Source organism: Polypterus senegalus, chromosome 1, assembly GCF_016835505.1.
Source record: "Polypterus senegalus isolate Bchr_013 chromosome 1, ASM1683550v1, whole genome shotgun sequence".
NCBI lineage: Eukaryota > Metazoa > Chordata > Cladistia > Polypteriformes > Polypteridae > Polypterus > Polypterus senegalus.
Window position 1 is genome coordinate 178,249,470 of NC_053154.1, and position 20,779 is coordinate 178,270,248.

General features: G+C 38.3%; 1 protein-coding gene across 1 annotated transcript in view; it reads left to right on the top strand.

Moving 5' to 3' along the window:
* The window catches only part of zmp:0000001167 (protein phosphatase 1 regulatory subunit 12A), a 158,685-nt gene extending 138,144 nt beyond the window's left edge, over positions 1-20,541 (top strand). Inside the window, exons 14-24 of the mRNA XM_039763654.1 lie at positions 1,867-1,957; positions 2,476-2,628; positions 13,565-13,676; positions 13,939-14,057; positions 14,705-14,773; positions 15,872-15,891; positions 16,221-16,329; positions 16,610-16,714; positions 16,947-16,997; positions 17,928-17,978; positions 18,197-20,541. Coding sequence (XP_039619588.1) covers positions 1,867-1,957; positions 2,476-2,628; positions 13,565-13,676; positions 13,939-14,057; positions 14,705-14,773; positions 15,872-15,891; positions 16,221-16,329; positions 16,610-16,714; positions 16,947-16,997; positions 17,928-17,978; positions 18,197-18,283 — 967 coding nt within the window. The 3' untranslated portion in view covers positions 18,284-20,541. The remainder of the gene's footprint in view (positions 1-1,866; positions 1,958-2,475; positions 2,629-13,564; positions 13,677-13,938; positions 14,058-14,704; positions 14,774-15,871; positions 15,892-16,220; positions 16,330-16,609; positions 16,715-16,946; positions 16,998-17,927; positions 17,979-18,196) is intronic.
* The last annotated feature ends 238 nt before the right edge of the window (positions 20,542-20,779 follow it).

A 20,779-nucleotide genomic window follows, 5' to 3' on the forward strand; every position in this document is an offset into this window, starting at 1 on the left:
ATATATGATTCAATTTTTGGTCCTAAGTAATTCAGTTGTAGTGTCTGAATCTGTTCTAATAGCAAGTAACACAAGGTGGGAACATAATTGAGATATGGCCAAATGACACAAGAGGTGTGTTATGGGACCTCTAGTTAGCAACACTCCTGGGAAAAACAAACCTTGGAGGGTCTATTGTCAGTTATAGAAGGCAAAGTGACTGTTCTAATGACCAAGGTCAACTGGCCACCCCAGCCCCCTTCCCTTTACAATATCAAAAGTATTTAAATTAAGCCACTGCTGTAAAACTGGAGCATAACATGAAACAGATTGGATCCCATTTAATCCTAAATGCCCACAATTTGTCTGATGTTACTTTATTTAGGCTGGCTATGAAAAAATGGTAGCAAATATCGTACCGAGGTCATGGAAAGAGTAACAAACAGAGCAGTGTTATGTAATAATAATGTTTACCAAATATTTCTTTTTCATCAAATGACCAACAACCACTATCGTAAATAGAAGGTCATAATTCCTAGTTCAAGTAATGATCCTTATCTTACATTAAAAGAAGCCTACAAATAGAATAATTTGACAAGCTAGTGAATAATGCACTGTAGTTTTGCTAGAAATAAGTACATAAATCAAACTTGGAGTTTTGTGTAGCAGGAACTCAGCTGGGAAGACAAGTTTCAGATAGCTTTATACTAAATGTGGTGTACTATAGACTAGTTTCATAGGTGAGACTTAAGTTGCTTGTTGTAAAGCTGATATTTACAACTTCAGATTTTAAAATAAATGCATAAAAAATCATCTTCCCCATGGAATACGATAAACTGCCCAAACTTAGGTGTGCAAAGCTTATAGAGACTTACACAAGTAGATTCAAATCTGTAGTTGCTGCCAAAGGGGTGTCAGCAAAGCACTGAATTGTAAGGGTCTGAATACTTCTACGAATGAGAGATTTCAGTTTTTGATTTTTAATAAATTTGTTATATATTTTCACTTGTCAGTATGGATATTGAGTGTAGATTTATGGGCAAAAATGGCAAATTTTCCTACATGTTTTATATGTCACTTTTCTAATTAACTCAAAGGGTAAGGGCTTCCTGATGGACTCACCAAAACCTAGTGCAACAGCAATACAAGCTTTCCCCAGTTGGTCTCAATCCAAGTACAGGCTTGACCCAAACATGTTTGGTTTCAAGTGGGACTAAATATTCCGAAGTGCAGGTGGTATGGCTGCTGGCATACTAGCATTTAAATGTATTCCATTTAAATCTTAATCTTAATTAAACACAATAAAGTGTGCAGAAAGTGAAGGGGTGTGAACACTTACTGAATTTACTGTGGCATCTTTTACAATATTACAATTTATTTGCCTTTTTAATTTACTTTGTGAATAGTTTTACAGTGTAATCCCCCAAATTGTTTTCAGTTTTTGCTTCTTTTGGGTCAGAGTCACCCCATGTTGTATTTATTGTTAATGGCCATCTTGGCCACATGTAGAACTTTGCACTTATCAAATTAAAATGCATTTTCCAAAATTTTGCCATTTTAAGATTGTACAGGTGTCATCAAAGGGCTATATTTATTTTTTCACCAATATTAGTATTACCTACAAATTTCACAGTTTTCCTCAGTGTATTTTAATTATATGTAATATAAATTTAAAACGTATTGGTCTAAGCACAGATCTCTGACAGACTCCATTGCTGATTTTACCCCATGTGGATAACTTTACTTTTTGCCTCGAAATCCATCTTTTGTAAATTGCCTTTTATGCATTATAGCTTTATACTTCAAAATTAATCTTTGATGCTGAATCCTATCAAATGTTTCTTGATAGAATTCTGCAAAACTAACTGCATCCTTGTTGTGCTGTAGATCATACTTGACCCCAGTACGAGATGAAGAAGCAGAGGCTCTGAGGAAGGCCAAATCTCGACATGCTCGCCAGTCAAGGAGATCAACTCAGGTAACAGTTCCATACTGTCATCATTTAAGTTCTAGACATTTGCCACTTACATTACTCTCTTGCTCTCTTGTGTTGACTTCTTAGAGAGGTCTGTTTAGTTTTTGAAAAAAGTTTTTTTCAGTGGCATATGATAATGAAGAAGATTGGTACTAGGCATTGATCACAATTTGATTTTTTTTCCACATAAAAAGCAAATTTTCAATGTATGTTTTGCTTGATTACCATGAAACCTTTTTTTTCGTATTAAACTGAAAACACTGCCCTTGCGTGATAGCAGATTTCTTATTTTGAGTTTAAATAAGTGAAATCATTTTACTATTTGTGCCAGTGTATGTGCTTCTTCTAGAGAACTCGACACATTTTGGTAAAATGTGAAAACCTTCTTTTAATCTGTAGCAATCAATTTATATGTGTGGTACACAAGAATGAAAGCTGAAATCAAGGTTTCCCATCTTTTGTTTGTGGAGGTATTAGTGAGTAATATTGAATAAATATGGATCTCTGTGTTTTTACTACAGGGAGTAACACTGACAGACCTGCAGGAGGCAGAAAAGACCATTAAGAGTGAGCAAGAATCTAGAGAACAGGAGAGGAAGAAGAAAGAGCAGGAGGAGAAAGAAAGAGCTGAGGCTGTGGCCAAGTCTAGAAGTGGCCGTGCTGGAGATGAAGGGGTGAGTATAAAACTGGACCGTTAGAGTGGTGAATAGTCATCTTCAAAGAGAAATGGGGTTTTCAGCTTCAATACTTGCATATGTCAGTAATTGTAGTTGAAAATGCATTTTTAAAAGTTGAGGACATTGTTACCAGTTATTTTGGTAGTCATTAAATCAATTATTCGGTCTTAATTTTTTTTAGAACCCTTGATTGTGTCAATTTTATTATTTCACATTTTCATGTTGATGAAGTTTTATTCAGTTGAAATACATAACCTAGCTTAAAATGGTTTGTGTCTCTGTGGAAATTGATTTGGTCGTAAACTGACTTGTGTAATTGCTCTATGATGAAGAAGGTTTACCCTTGGGAGGGTCATCATGAAAGCAGTTCAGGTTAATTTGATTTTGTTACAGACAAAATTAATACATTCTTTGGTATACAGACACACTGTTTATAACTTTGAAATAGCTAACAGACAATGTCTATTCACAGCGTCTTCTGTTTGTGTGGGCATTTTTGACTCAACCTCATACTTTAAGTTAACAGTATTAGAACAACTTACCAAATGTCTGAGTTATTTCCCCTTCTCAATGGTTTTGACTGAGCTTATCAATGGCCTCTTTAGTGTTTCTGTAATGAACCTCTGTAAACCAGGACTCAGGCATAAAGATATTGTTTTTATTCATTACATGATTCACTTTTTTGTTTGATATTATACTTGCATTTTTAATAATTTTGTTCTAGCACTTTTGAAAACAGCCATGACTTTTGAATTTGTCTGTGTTGTCATTAACTTGTATCACAGTTATTAGTTAATTTGCAGTACACAGTCCTAATATTTTTTGTTGAGCGGATAGTGTTTCTGGAGATGAGCTAACAGAATCAAATCAACTGTACTCAATAGGAAAGGATAGTTCAAAATTGAAATCCAGTAAATCACTACACAGTAGTAATAAATAAAATCAGTAAGAAAACAAAATCAAAAAGTCCAATGTATTGCTTTTCAAAGACAAGCTGTGTTGGAATAACTAGAGAGGAACATCAAAAATGGAGAAAACATCCAACGTAAAATCTTCTATATTGTAGAGCTGGTTCTCCATATGCTATCCAGTTAGGAACTGCACAAATGTAGTGTTCTTCTGACACATTTCTGGGCTACTTCTAATGTTATTAGTCTTACCGATGAGCTAACAGAGTCCTCCTCTCCAGCCCACAGTCCAAAATGAACTGTATTAATTATAGAATTAATTCATTCCAAGTATCCATTTGTTATCAGTATTTATCAAACAGGTGTATGCAGTTTAACTCTTGTTGCTTTTACACCCCCCAATCCCTCCAAAACAAATGTTCACGGTCTTCGTGTGGTATTACTCAGTGCTTTTAAAAGCTAATCCCATCATACGTAATAACTTTTAGTGCATCAGTATTGCAGATGATTCCAGCTTGAATTTTCAAGGGCTTCTCCCAATAATTGTGCTTGCAATTCTCCAAATGATCACTAGGATGTCATTGTTTACGTTTGCAGTTCAAAACATCCATTATCCAACCCGCTATATCCTAACTACAGGGTCACGGGAGCCAATCCCAGCCAACAAAGGGCGCAAGGCAGAAAAACAAACCCCGGGCAGGGCGCCAGCTCACCGCAGGGCACACAACACACACACAAAGCACACAACAGGGACAATTTAGAATCGCCAATGCACCTAACCTGCATGTCTTTGGACTGTGGGAGGAAACCGGAGTACCCAAAGGAAACCCACGCAGACACGGGGAGAACATGCAAACTCCACGCAGGGAGGACCCGGGAAGCAAACCCGGGCCTCCTAACTGCAAGGCAGCAGCGCTACCACTGTGCCACCGTGCCGCCCCAGTTCAAAACATATCAAATTCTTTTGTATGATTTACAAAATAGCACATACATGTTTTTATTATCTCTCTTGTGAATTGACTTCTCTAGGTAACAGCTTGAAAGAAGTTGTTCTTACCAAATAGCAAACTGTGTCACCAAATGCTGTTACACATTTTGTGAATAAATCAAGTACTAAATTGTTTGTTGGTAAATGTGCAAGTTTACAAATGACCCCTTAGCTGCTAAAGACGGCCCCCACAGAAACTTAAGTTTTTGTCATCCTGGTCTGATATATATCTTTATAAAATATAAATATTTCCAGTTCCAGATACTCTTCTTCTTGTGCAGCTGGCATCTAATGCTTTGTGACATTTTAAGGAGCTTAAATCTATAGTCTTTCAGATTTTCCTTCAGAATATCATATAAACAAATTGCTTGTCTACCTGCCTTTCTGATTTAAATGGCATCGTCGACCGAGCACAGTTCGTACATTAACTGAGCTGTCAGTTTCAGGAGAAGGGCCAGTATATGTAAGTTAAGTGTGCAGGCTGGAGGAATACATGTGCTTCAAAAGCCATAACAACAATAAGGACCTTAGGGTGGGTTTTTCCATTCTGTGAGTTTCAGTGTCAGATAATTCCTTTAAAGAGCTGACTTAAGTTTAAATCATTATTGTTTGAAAGTAGCTGATTTACTCCTTTACCATTGAGAGTTGGCTTCCCTAAGAAAATGGTTGGAAGAAACAAAATCTGCAACCAGGACCTAAGTTTAAGAGCCATGACCTAGGCATTTGACATTTGTCTTTTCACTGACTTGGATGATTCTTCCTAGAGATGGTATTTCATTTTACTTAAATAAATGTTCTGTTTTCTTTATCTTTAAAAACACTATATTTTTAAGTTGAAAGTCTTTCCTTTGGGGGCTTTATTTTCACAAATATACAAAAATATGCTTTATAGTTATAATAAACTGTGAGTAACTCAATTTTTAAATTGTTTGACAACACAGACTGTGTGAGTCTTTGGAAGCAGTAACTTTGAAACTTCTAAAGATAAGTGAAATTGTTGTTCATGATTCGGACACGGTGATTTCCCCCTATAGTCACCCAAAAGTGAAAATGTTCAAGAGCATTACATTGTTCTTACAGGGAAGATACTGTATATTCTCGTGGCCTGGAGCCCCTGAAGGTTTTGTTTTTGGTTTTTTTTTCGACAGCTGTCTGGAGTTTTTTATTTTGTTTGTTTTTTCTGTCCTCCCTGGCAGTCAGACCTTACTTTTATTCTATGTTAAATAGTATTGCCTAATTTTATTTTTATATTTTGTCTTTTTTCTGTTTCGTCATCCTGTAAAGCACTTTGAGATACATCATTTGCATGAAAATGTGCTGTATAAATAAATGTTGTTGTTCAGATGATACTTTCCATGCAACTAATACAGATTTTGAAGTTTAACATTTCTTATAAATAATATAAAATAAAGAACATACAATATGTTGTAGTTTTGTACTGCTCATTTTTATGTAAGGTTAATTGTTATTCTGTGTATGGAAGTAAAAATCCCAAAAGAGATCACTTAATATTAGGTAAGAATATATTTTCATTTCATATTACTTTACTTTATTGTTATGGCATTTTATTTTATGAAGATTTCATTTGAGATATCTCATATGTCTCAAAAATTTTACTCCCCACCAACATTTGAAGCAACTATTACTAAAAGTAATATTAATAACTCAAATGTATAATTTAGACCAATTTGGATTAGTACAAACAAGTGCACATTTCACTTTACTCTGCACGCATGACAGTAATGACCCTATAAACCTATTTGAACAGACATTTATTTCAGTTTCAAAAAACACTCATTTTCTGTTAGCTCTTCTTTATAATCAGTATAATTAAAGAACAGTGACAAACTTTAAGTAGATTTGAGGAATCCTTGCATGTCTAAGCTGCTTAAAAATAAGTAATAAAAATAATTTCTGTTTCAAACAGGTAAATTGTTAATATAGCTTGTAAACAAGAGAAGAGAACAATTCTAAATGTTTGGGGAGTCCACCCCTTATATTGTTGCTACCTTCACAATATCGTCACAAGTAGTCATAAAAGACTAAGTCATATCAGACTGATCAGATGAGTGGTGCTATACAGTACATTCTTGGTAGGAAGAGGTGGGATAGGAAGGGAAGTGAGGTCAGAAAAGGGGCGTGGTCCAGAGACAGAAGTGCGTAGAGTTTTTTTAAGCAGTCTTCCCTCCTGAAGGTCTGTAGAAAAGGGAGAAAAGGCATCAGTGCTGTTCATCAACCCCTGTCTCTGTTGCTTGCCCTCAGTTAAGTACTTCGACTGCCTCCCATGCGCACGTGCATGATATGCCGCCCCCATCCCAGACCCATTGGGTCGGGTGTTCTGGGGCCGCAAGGTCATGAACCTGGGAGAGGGCATCAGTATTGGCCTGAAGGGGAACCCCTACGGTAAATGCCAGAGAACCAATATGGTTGAAGGTCCAAAAACCACCTCATGACTCACAGGTTCGAGTCCTTGTGTAGGGCCATTCACTGGAGGGTGGCATAGTTCCTGATGAAAGTGAATTCGCTACCCACCAGGTAATGCCTCAGCTGTGTCACCACCCATCTGACTAGAGAATAAAAGACAAGGAAAACTCTGGTGCCCTTAGAACAGGATCTGACGTATGGGCCTGCTTAAAGTCACAAAATGCTGCTTCCATTTTATAATCCCATACCATCCGATTGGGGGCTTGATTTTTTGTCACATCTGTCAAAGACGCAGCCATCTCAGAGAAGTGACAGACAAGCTGGCAGTAGTAGCTTGCTAGACCCATGAAGGCTTGTACTTGCTGTCATGTTTTTGGACGGGGCCAGTTTAGAACTGTATGGATTCTTGAACACTGGGGTCTGATGGTACCCCTGCCCACAAGGAAACCTAAATATTTGGCGCCTGTTAACCCGAATAAACATATCTTTGGGTTTATCCGTAGGCCAGCTTCTGCTAGCGTTTAGAGCACCTCCTTGACATGCAGTACATGTTCCTCCCATGTGCCGGAATAGATGACTACATCATCCAGGTAGGCAGCACTGTAGGCATTGGGGGACCTGGGCACTTTCTTCACAAGATGCTGGAATGTTGCTTGAACCACATGCAAGCCAAATGGCAAAACACAATAATGCTAGTGTTTGCTAGGAATGCTGAACGTAGTCTTTACTTTTGCAGACTCCGTGCAGACTTTAGTCCTTTCAAGGGTAGGGTGGTTAAAATGTAGCGGGGCTACATAGTAGTAAGAGTGTTGTCCATGTTCGTACCACGTGCGTCTTGTTTCCATTGTCCCGTTTGCTGTTTGTGTGTGTCAGTGAATGCGTCCCCGATGATGGAAGGAGACCGCAGCCCCAAACCTGGAAAACACCGGTTTACAATCAATCAATTACATCCGTCACAGGACTATAAAAAACAATCAAGAGGGAAAGAGAACAGTGAGGAGGGAAAGAAGGAGACTTCATTTTCACGACCACAAACATCTGTATCTGCTGTATTCCACATCGCACATTTCCATCCAGTTTGTTTTTCATTCCCCCGGACTTACTCCAATACCCTCATCACGAGAGAGCCCGGGGTCGGATTTCATCATCCACCACGTGCCGAGGATACACAGTGAGGCTGTTCCATTTTGTTCCGGGAATTACAAACACTCCATATATCGGTTAACCAGTCATCTGCATTCAGGACAATTGTTACTTGGACTCAATTTCACAACTGTTCATTTCCGTATCTCATTCATTTTTGTTATTCATGTTGTTTGTTATATGTTACGAGGGCAAGGGAGGGTTTGTTATATTCATATAGGTTGTTGTTGCTTTGGTGGAGGGATATATATGTGTGTATATATATATATATATATATATATATATATATATATATATATATATATATATATATATATATATATGTATATATGTGTGTGTATATATATATGTGTGTATATATATATATATATATGTATATATATATATATATATATATATATGTATGTATGTATATATATATATATATATATATATATATATATATATATATATATATATATATATATATATATATATATATATATATATATATATATATATATATATATATATATATATATATATATATATATATATATATATATATATATATATATATATATGTTTTGCTATTCTGTTTCATTTAATACAATTTATCAGTTTAAGCTTACATATCTGCTTTTCTTTTGTGCTTATTTACGTCGTCGATTGTGGGGAAAAGATTAATTTGTTAAAGGTACGGCTTGGTAATTAGATCTAACTTCAGTAATTTATTCAGGCCACAGGTCTTGGAGGTGTAACTGCCGGCCGGGTAAGGGGTCGGCTGTTACAAAATATAAGGCTTTCCCTAGCTGCTCGAGGAGGTCATTTGCAGTATTGGGTAAGCATCAAACTGGGAGACCTGATTAAGTCGTCGGAAGTCATTGCAGAACCGCCACTTCATTCCGGCTTAGAGACCAAGACAATAGGACGAGACCATGGGCTGTGGCTCTCCTCAGTTACTCCAAGGTTGAGCATATGCCTGATCTCCAGCCTGACCTCCGCTTGTTTGGCCTTAGGGAGACAATAGGGGCGTTCTGTGACTTGGGTTCAGTCACAATGTTGTGCTCAACCAGAGAGATCTGGCCAGGTGTCTCACTCAACACTTCTGGGATGGACAGGATAGCTGCTTCGAGCTCCTGTTGTTATTAGGTCATCAGATTGAAACCAAAGTTGAGGTCATTTTTCTGAGCAAACGGGGAACAGTGCTGTCCTGAGGGGAGGTCAGGACCCCTATCCTTCCACGGTTTCAGCAGGTTCACATGGTAGATCTGTTTCACCTGCCAACAATTTGGTTGTTTCACCAAATAGTCGACCAGGCCTCTTCATTCTATAACCTCATAAAGACCTGCCAGTGGGCCAACATTTTGAAGTGAGAAGTGGGTACAAGGACCATGACTCAGTTCCCTGGGCGGAACTCCCGCAGGGACGTGCCCTTGTCGTAACAGTGGGCCTGTGCTGCTTGTGCTTTCTCTATATGCGTTTTTTTTTTCTACTGGCCTAATTTTCTCCAGTCTATCATGTAACTGCGCAATATACTCAGTATGTTTGAGGATGCTGTGTATTGGTACGGTCCTGGCTTTGTCCAGTCTGATAGCGGTCACGGAACATTGTATCTTTGATTGGCGGTCTCGAACCCGTGACCTTCAGGTTATAAGGCAGCCGTTCTTACCTCTGCACCATTCAATAACACATACAAACTCCCTGTCGATTGACAATTGAGCTTGAGTTTTTAACTCATTGACAGGCATATGTAATTTGAATGCTTTTTTTTTTCTTTGATAATATTCTGGAAGAAAAGCGCACATGTTTATTTGATATTTGGACTAAAGTCTTCACACATTATGCACTTAAGTCATTATTAGTATAATATGGAAAAAAATTCTGCTTTCGATATGGGTTCAGCATTTCTTGCATTTATCACATTTCCTTTCATCCTTCACTTACCCAGATCTTTGTAGACATGGAACACACATGAAATGCGTGTATTCCAAATAACGATTTACTGTATTATTTACTTAATACAACTCCAAGCACATTACGCAGATAAGGAGCCTTGACTTGAGCTGGAAGAACTTTTTGCCCAAGTTGAGCTCCATCAATGCAGGGGCTTGGGACAGCAGGCTGCTTGCTGCATCTGCTGATAGAGGCGTTTACAAAACAAAAGACACTGATGGAGAGATGTGAAGGGATTTAACGTGGACCAGGAATACGAGTTTTTTCGTAGGCTTCAGGAATTCTAGTGTTAAGCCATTGTCACAGCAACACTAATCGGCAGGCAACAATGGAAATGTTGCTCCCGGAGTCGAATAATGCAGATACCTTATGCCCATTTAACATAACCACTCCTGTGTGGGAAAGATACAGAAGGTTAATTAGAGCACTGTACCTTTCTCCCTGGGTCCAACTGCAGTCCATCGGCTTGCCAAGGGTCGGGTCTGCTGTTACAATATACCCAGGCTCCCCACACTTGTAAGAGCAGGGAAGTGCCGGAGTGTTCTCCATTGGCCATGCTCCCTGGTTTGGGATACGCCGACTGGAAGTCGGGTAGAGCATCCCTTACCTGTTGAGGTTGGCGTATGGGAGACTTGGGCTGCTGCTCGATGGTGTCAGTGAGGGCCTCCATGTTTTTTTTACTGCTGCTTGCAAGACCTGCTGGGCGGGGAAATCGGAAGGGCCTTTAATTTAACATATCGCAGGCGAGTTGTTCCACAATCTGGCAGGGGTTGTTAATTAACAATTGGCCCATTTTCCTCAGATATCAAACACGTGTGTATGGGATGACCTCTCAGAGTCCAAGTGCCAGTTGTGCCACTGTCTCACCTGTTGGTCCGTAGATACCACAAACCGCTTGAGGACCAGAGAGTGGAGCTTGTCATAATCGGTGGTGTCCTCCTTCGAGAGATCATAGTAGACCCGCTGCTTTTCTTGTGGCCAGTGGTTCCTCTTCGCCGTCCATTTAAAAACTTACGAAGCATGTTTCCTTGTCGCCCTGCTTAGTAAGCAGGATGAGCACTTCAGAAGGCATTCTGGCCTGATCTTGCTGGACCACGAGCTGTGCCTCAATCTTTGCCTCTGACTCCATTACCTGGACTTTTGTAGTTCAGTCGCCAGATTTGTAAGGATACCGTTCAGATCCTGCCCCTCAGACATCCTGGAACACAAATCTTCTGACTATGCCAACTGTAAACAAGAGAAGAGAATGATTGTAAAGGTTTGGGGAGTCCACCCCGTATATTGTCGCTACCACCACAATATAGTCACGAGTAATCATAAAAGACTGAGTCATATCACACTGATCTGATGAATGGTGTTATATATTCTTGGCAGGAAGAGGTGGGATAGGAAGGGAAGTGAGGTCAGTAGAGTGGCGTGGTCTGGAGTCAGGTAGAAGAGAATGAAGCTTGCTGGCGGAGGAGTGGAGGTGGAAAGAGAGAAGGAAGACTTTTGTGCTGAGCTGTGTATTTGGTGCTGGTGTTGTGAACATTATTCTGTATTTTGGGGGAGCGAAGAAGAAACACTTACCTGACTGTAAATAAAATGTGTGGGTTGTACAATACTTGTGCCTCTGCCTGTCAGTGTTGGGCTAGTGCAGCTATATGGCCCTGGTGGTTCATAACCTTTATAGTTTATTTTGATAAACATCTTCTTAATTGTAAAATTTTTTACACATTTTTTGTATCTTTTACTATTTTTAAATAATTTTAAAATGTGCTTGACCAGCTCTAGGCATTTCTAGTAATACACACCTACGTACATTCTCTAACCAGCTTAATCCATTTCAAGGTTGTGGTGGACAGAGCCTGACATGGTAGTGTTGTGCTGAAGGTGGGAAACAACACTAAACAAGATGTCAGTGTTCAAGTAAATAAATAAACTGGCCACCGTTTTGGAAAAGAAAGTTGACAGACCAGTGAGCATGTAAATTTAATTTTAAATTAGGTAACAGATTTAAGCAAGAACCACTTAAACCTGGAAATCTTGTAATTTCAAATTATTTATTCATGTCAAACATTTATTATATATAGGACATTTTAAAATTGATTGATTTTTAAACCTTGATAGATGTATGTAAAATGGTGTTTATTGATAGTTCATCTGTAGTCTAGAAAATATTAATTCCCAGAAATACAAAGTTTTCCTGATGAACTTTTTGAAAAAAAAACATGGCTATATACATCCTGTGCTTTCTTGTGTTACACCGCTATTAATAGCTTTATGTTTTTGCAGTTGCTTTATCAGATACAGTGCTCTACATAATATTTGAGACAAAGACACATTTTTCCTTCATGGACCCCTCTGCTCCAAAGTATAAAATTAAAAATCAAACAATTCAGACGTGATTAAAGTGCATATTGCAGACTTTAATTTAAGAGTATTTTAATACATTTTAACCGCACTATCTTGAAATGACAACACTTTTTCTACATGGTTCCCCCATTTCAGGACACCATAATGTTTAGGACAATTGGCATCACAGGTGTTTGTGATAGTGTGTTTGATTCACTTATTAGTGCAGGCAGCCGGATACCAAGGGCTGTGTCTAGTCTTTGGGGTCTGTTGTTACCATTGTTCAATATATGGACAAGAGCTGCACCAATGAAAGAATAAAACCATTAGCGACATCAGGAAAACCTTAGGATTACCTAAATCAACTGTCTGGGATATCATTAAGATGAAAGAATCCACTGGTTAGCACAGTAATGGCAAAGAGACTGGTAGGACAAGAACCTCTTATCTGCTCAAGTTCTAATAAATGCCTCCAAACTCATTGCCTGTGCATCATCCCACAACAGAATAATAACCCCAAAATGTACTGCTAAGGCAATTGAAGAGTTTTACAAAGCTAAAAGATACAACATTTTTCAATAGCCAAGACAGTTTCCTGATTTAAATCCAGCTAAGCATACCTTCATTATTCTGAAGATAGAATTTAAAGGGATAAGCCCTCAAAACAAGCAGGAGCTGAAGATGGTACAGCAGAGCATCACCAAAGAAGATACTCGGCACCTGGTGATGACTATAAATCACAGATTCAACCAGTCATTGCATGCAAGGGATATGCACCTAAATATTACTGCTTTAATATACCTATCATTGCTATTTCCAAAACATTATGGTGCCCTGAAATTCAGGGGTTATGAATGTATAAAAAGTTGTCATTTCTACGTGATGTGACTGAAATGTACGCAAATACCCGTAAATGAATCTGCAATGATTTGAAATTTTCAACTGTGAAGCAGAGGGGTAAATCAAAGGAAAATGCGTCCTTGTCCCAAACATTATGTAGGGCACTGTATATCACATAACTAACTTGTATTGTATTGGTATTGTAGTCAAAAGTTTCATACTTTTTCTGTATCTAAGTATTTTTTTTTTTTTTTTAACTTACAGACCGGTATTTCTGTCAATAATTGATTATATGCAAAGCAAAGTGTGGTGGAGGTTTGCATTTATGAATTTTTCATACTGCTTTTGATGATCTTCTCAGGAGGTCAGCTGGAGGTCTCGTATCGCTAACCTGCAGAAGTCAGATCTGCTGGGCCTGACAACTCCTGGAGACTCTAACCACCTGCTCCGAAGTGAAACCCTTGAGAGCAGAGGTAATTGTGTTAATGGCCCCAGTACTGAAGTTGCCTTTGCTTTGAGCTCTGTACACTAGCAGAACTCTTGTCTACTCAACTCTGGCAGACAGCTCTGTAACACCCTTGTAGCTTGTGATCTTGCCATAATTTTGGATCAAAAACTTAAAAATTTTCTAATGCACAAAGTTCTGTATATCACCCTTGCTGAAACTTGTTATACTGCAAGCAGCTAACGTCATATGTTGAAATGTGACATTATATGATGTTTTGCATTATGTAGATAGGGAAAAGGAGACTGAAGACAAACTTGGTCAACGGGGTACAAATCTGAGAGAGAGACGGCGGCCACGAGGTAAAAGGAGAATTACAGGACCACCTGGTACAGGTGGGGGCCAAGAGGTGAGCCTACTATGTCAAAATTTAAAACATGAAATCAGAATATGGGAATTTCATTCCTCCTTGTTGGAATAAAATTTAAAAAGCCTGGAATTGAAAGCTGCAACCTTTTGGTTCTCCGTAGTCTCACAGTGACTATGCTGTAATAGTTTAAGCTGCTTTTGTGGATTTTCTTAGTATTTTAAATAAAACTCATATGAACGTAATTACCATCAATAATACCATATTTCATTTTCTGAGGACTAAATGTTATGAACACCATCGCTGTTTGCAGAGTTTGCATATTCTCCCTTGTCTGTTTTCCTTCTGACACTCCATTTTTTCTCTTATCCAAAAGTGGAAATTCTAAATAAAATCCCCTTGTTGATTAGAGTATCATCCAGGTCTATGCTTAAAGCTGATGGGATAGGCCCCAGCCCCTGACAGTGAACTGAATTAAGTGTGTTGGAGAATGCAATTTTATGTAATGTATCTGCAGCTATCCTGTATTATTAACGTGATATTTTTAAGACACAACCCTACATAATCAATGTTTGTTCTATTAAATGTTTGCTCTTCTCTCCTCTAGATATTTTCTTTTCCAACTGACTCCTGCTTTACTTGTACTCTGGTAATTTGTGATACATTATACTTCATTCCTGTATTTACAGAGCGACGATAATGAGGACAGTGTTGAGGAAGGTGGAGGAGACAGAGCTGGACAGGATTCCCAGACTCAGGTGAGAAGCTTATCTCAATTTGATGTATGCTTGGCTGTCTATACAGCAACTTGGAGACTACAGAAGGATGTACAGCAGGAAGCTGTACGCTGTATTGAGGGCATCCCTTTCTTTTGCTCAGTACTTAAAAGGATGAAGACAAGATGTTTAATTTTCTTTACCCTTCGGATTTCTTAAGCTTTTTGATTTTAATCCTTCAATTGACTCTGTGAAACAGTAAAGTGCAGACAACCTTGGATCCTTCCTGTTGAGCTCTGATTGTAATCTTCTTACTTGGAATGGACTTTGCCTTGCATACATTGGACCAAATCTTCCTGTTCTTTATTTTTGGCATTTAACTGCTGCATTTTCTTGGCCTAGTAATAGTTCAGCAAGAAAAAGTTAACAGCTATCTGCTGCTAGTGAAGAAGAGAAGACTGGTCATTTGTTCAGTTGTTGGTTTACCAAAAATGGAAGCGCTGTGCAGTTTTTTGAAATGCTGCAAAAATGTGAATGCTCAGTGGACAGAGTGGGACGGCATCTAGTGTAAGTGTATAGCTTAGTTGGTCTCAGAACAGACTTAATATTCTTTGTCCTGTAACTGATGTGCTGTGAATGCTGCTTTGTACTGAAAAAGCCACCTCTGTGCCACTTAAGGACAATGATTGTATGGTGAACAGGCAGAAAATTTTTGGATACTCAAAGTTCAGCCTTTCTGTGGTTGTGGTTTAATATTTCAGATGGAGTAGACAGAGAAAGAGACGCATTTGACTTGCCTTGTGATTATTTAGTACTGATTTTTTTTTTCTGACGTGGTACTGGAATGGGTGCTGCTCTTTTTATTTCCAGTTGCTGTGTGGCCTTTATTTCTACTGTGAAGTATACATTGCCATTTCTGTTCCTGTGTCTTTGCTGTGTTGTGATATTTATGACTTTCCAAAGGCACTATGATGAAGTGAAGATTTAACAGAAAATCTGGTAGATGGTCATCTCTTTTGTAACCACAGTGAGAAATATCATCCAAGGAATATGATGGCTGGAAAAGGAGTTGAACAGTACTTTAGTTTTGTGATTTCATAAACTGATCCTTAAAGCCTTTTATTCCTCTTTTAATTTTAGGCTGACAGATTGAATTCAAGGTAAGGCATATTCTCATTGGATTAATTTTTATTAAATGCACTTCAATTTAACAGCCCACTCCCCAGTCCAATATAATATGGCTTTAAAATTGCAGCATTAACACTACATATGGTGTCACAATTATGTGTGTCGTAGATTGAAAAAAGTATTCTCTCTAACAGTGTGAATCCCCTGCAAATATGGTAGTCTTTATGTGTATACACATACTGTGTGTAGACACACTGTGTGTTACTTTATCAACTGTAGGATTTACTTTGTGCATACTTTTTTGAAAAACAGTTGTCATATGTGTAAGTTTTGTTTTCTGCATTTCTCTCCATCCCCCCAGGGGAGACTCGGTGTCCAATGACAGGCTTGTTAGCCGAGGTTTCTCATCCAGGGGTGGATCTGCTCACATGTTCTCTGAACCCAATGGTGAAAGAAGAGACTATAAAAAGGTGAGAGAGATTATTAAAACAGATGGCGTTATCTTAGGAAATAAAAAATGGAAGTAGGTATGCCGAAACATGCATTTATACCTCAAGCAATGTAGATAAGGCTGAAATGCTTGCCTTTTTAGTATATCTGTTTGTAAATCTTTGGATTAGGTTTTGGTGTAATTAAAGAAAGCATCATTCCAAATGTAATAGTTGTTTAATATACAGTACAGTAATAAAACTAAAATAACTGGATGGTTTTGGGAGTCTAAATATTGTTGACTTGCTACTCTCCTTACAGCTATATGAGGATATCAACAGAGAGAATGGGCAGCTACAATCCCAACTCCAAGAGACCCAGAGACTGATCAGTCAGACCAGAACAGATCTGGACAAGGCCACGCAGGTCAGTGGGCAATAGAGAGAAGAGCATAGACTAGAACTTCACATGCCCTGTTCCAAAAGGATTCAAGGGAAATGCCTCGCAACATGCTTTAGGCAGCACGTTTTAATATGTATCCATTATTGATATCCAGACTAACAAAATCTGAATTTAATTTCATAAAGCATAGTGAAGAGATACTGGCCTGTTGAGGCAGACTACTCTGCCATTGTGTAACTGAATTTTATCTCCACAGAGGCAAGAACGTATAGCAGACCGATCTGCTCTGTTGGAGATGGAGAAAAAGGTAGGTGTGGAATTATCTGCTTATTGCATGTCATCGAAGGAGAGTGCATCACATACACAGCTGTTTGGTTGAAATGGCCATTTGGCATGCCGATTTGTTTGGCTGAGTCAGATTTTTGCCTCACTAACATTGATACATTTTAAATTTACATCTTTTCTATAAGTTTTGGTATTTCATCAACACTGAAATATAATTTTTTATTACTAAATGAAAGTTTCCTCCACCCCAAGTACGTGCAATTGGAAACAGCACATCTAGCATGGCGATGTGGATGGAGAAAAACAAAGCCTTTTAAAAATGCTGACATTTTCATGTGGCCTTGACTTCAATTCCGTTATGATAATTCCCTTTCATAACTTTTTTGCATCTGCCAACAAATTGAATTAAGACTGTCCAACTATATTTTTAGTGACTTTGGCTACCTTTTACTTGTTTTTGATTGTCTATAGCAGATGTACTTCATCGTCTGTCCAGACAAAGGAGTCCAGTTTGTGTTTTTTAAGGCGCTCTGGTTTTCATCATGCTTTCTTTTTGATTTCATTTGCTTCTGCTACAAAAATATACTGTATAACTGACAAACCATGGATGCACAATAGGAAAGATTTATGCCATTTTGGCATTTCAGTGTTGATGACAAAACTTTTAGAAAATAATCTAGAAACACTATTGTGCACAGTAACCTTTTGAAAGCAAAACAGCGATTTTTCAAATGAATCTGTGTTATTGTGATGTTGGCCTTAGACAAGGTTTTAACATGACAGGGTAGAAAGAGTCAAGTGTTGGGCTTCATGAGAACAGGAAATGTGCTTGCCTGCAATAGCAGGTCAAGACTATGACTGTTGACCCCTTAAACCAAGCTCTGACCTTAGTGACTCGCACTACCACTTAATGCATATTTAGTTGCACCCTGACACTTTCCTCCACTCACAGGAGCGTCGACTCTTGGAGCGGAGGATCCAGGACCTGGAGGAGCAGCTCAAGGTTAGAAGTGTTGTTTGTTTTTTTTTGTTTTTTTTTAAATAAACAACGGGTGTACAGAAAATTGTAGTGTTTGCTACACAGCATTGCCGCTTTGCAGTGTGAACACAGAGCACTAGAACATGAAGCCCCAGGTCCAAAAGGGTACTTTTTTTATTTGTTCTTTCATCTGACTTCTCTTTCATAAGAGTTACTCCATCATTTTTTCTAATCCCTTGCAGGTGTTAGCAGATCTGAAGGCAGATAACCAGCGCCTTAAAGATGAGAATGGTGCCCTCATCAGGGTTATAAGTAAACTGTCTAAATAGCAGCCCATCTTCAGACATGCATGGCAAGGTGAGAAGGTTAAAAAGAGGGAGAGAGAGAAGATAGATCTATCCTTTGGCCACCTTGCCTTCCAGTGCCAAAGAGAGGATGAAATTAATGGCAACTCCACAATCCATAGCCATTGTGCTTAGGGGACCAAGAATTTCCCCTGATGAAGAGCAGCATGAATGAGAAGAATTCACAAAGGCTTGTTGGCAAGGAAATACTACCCTGCAGCGGAGACTGGCCACATTTGGCCTGATACTCTAACTTAAGGTTAAGTTGGTTGGACTAATCTTGAAGTTGGTCACTTTTTGCAGTGGCCTTACCTGTATCCAAGAAAGAAAGGGAGTTTATTGGTTTAACCATCTGTCCATGCTGCTCTACCTACAAATTCGGTCTGATCAAGAGTACTTTGTGCCTAACAGTTTCCCCAACATCCTTCTTTACTCCATCCACCTTTCCTATTTCACTATAGTCGCTGTTTCTGTCAATTCTCAAACCTCTGTCCCTTTTCTGCATTCTCTTTTTTTCTTTTCATGGGTTCCCCCATTGTCCTTACTCATTTTCTATCACCATCCTAGTCCTTTTTTTTCCCTTTATGACCGTGTTCATTTCCCTGCTATTTATGCTTGCCATATGCTCCTTGGTTTTCAAAAATTGTTTCTTCATGTCCCCACACTTCTCTACTTCTTGTATTCCTAGCTTTTTTTTTTCTTCTAATCAGATCTTCTCCATTACCCGCTAACAGGCCCCATCTTGTCGGCAGCAGTGTTTGATAACAACTGATATTTGTTTTGCTGCCTGCTTCTCCATGAAGATTAGATTTTGGAATGTTCAGGTTCCCGTGTTAATTCCAGTCAAATTATAATATATGTACATCTGCTAGTACTCATGGTATAGCTCTAAGAAATTGCTGTTACAGTTGGTGTGAAGGGATGTGATGAGCTATTCAATGATGACAGCTCTTTGCGTCTTGGCCACATGATCAGTTGGTACAAATCCTGGAGTGTCCTCATCCTAGACATTTACAGCACTGCCTGGTCACTGTAAGGAAAAGGATTTGCAGCTGAGCCACAGCTGGGGTTAGCAAGTCAATGGAAACGTTGCCCTCTACTTGCTGAATCTAAATCCTTCCTTTCACACATCAGTATGAAATGAATTTGATTTTTGTTCGGTCCCAGCTCAATGTGACAGGCTGTTTAAAACGCATTTTTACTTTTTTTCACTACTCTAATCATTTTAACATTGTTTTCATAACAAATGTAACTTACAGTATGATTCTTAACTGTTTAAAGGTACTCGGCATCTTTTTTTGTCCTCTCCTCTTTAATAACAGCATATAATTTGGAAGCACTTTGTCCAAATACAAATTAAACTCCAAAACAGGAAATATGCTAAATTAATTGAACTTACATCCCAACAGGACTTCAGTTTTATTTATTATGGTGACACTGCCAGTTGGGAAGTCCCCTGGGACATTATGGCCAGTAACTGGGCTGCCAACGGATTGGATCTTACAGTCACAGAGTCCCTGATTTGCCAGTTCTTATTCATTTCAAAAATGTTGACAAACTGGACATAAAATGGGGACATGCTTGCAGTGTTCAGCCTTGTACTGTTTGATATTATTTTCAAGCATGGGGGACAAGTTAAGAAATATATTAGTAAGATGTTCAAAAGTTTCACATGACAACTGGGGTGACCTATTTGATCATGAATTAAAGTGACACTCTGGCTTTTTGCGTTATGGCTAAATCATCAAAGTCATTTTCTGACAATCCTGTTTTTTTGTTTGTTTTTTTTTTTTTATTTATTTTCTTTTCACCTCACAGCACACCATCACTCTGTTCAGTAGAACAGACAATTAGAAATACGTACAGTGAAGGTCATCCTGACTGCAGCCAGTGTGGTTCAGACATCACTTTTATTATTTTGGTGATGTCCGTGCCGTCTGTGTTTTAGCTTTCCAGCTGCATTGTGCTGTACCTTAAAATAAGAAAATTGCACAGTTGTATTCTATTATATGTTTTAAACACTAATATGTAATTTTATCAGTTTGTTATATTTTACCTTTCCTAAAATATTTTGTTTCCTTATACATCAGTGGAGGGATTGCAATATATATATGTATGTGCGTGTGTGTAAAATATAATTAAAATAATTTTCATGTTTAATATTTTTCACATATTTTCTAATATATTAAAAAAGATGTCACCTGAATAGCACGACACTTAAATAAACCTGCATTTGTTTGTAACTTGTGTGTGATTGCATTTATTTGTTTGTTTGGATGCATTTGTTTTGCCCATCCTATTGTTTTATAAACTTTCGTCTGTCACTTCAACTGTCTGTTTTCTTAACTACGTATTCAATTACAGCCGCAGGGAGACAACAGAACTGAGCCAGTTGCCCATACGGAATGAGTAAAAATAGAGTTACCTTTAAATCACATCTCTGCGTCGAGTCTTCAAGTTGCCAAAGTCCATGCGTTGAGA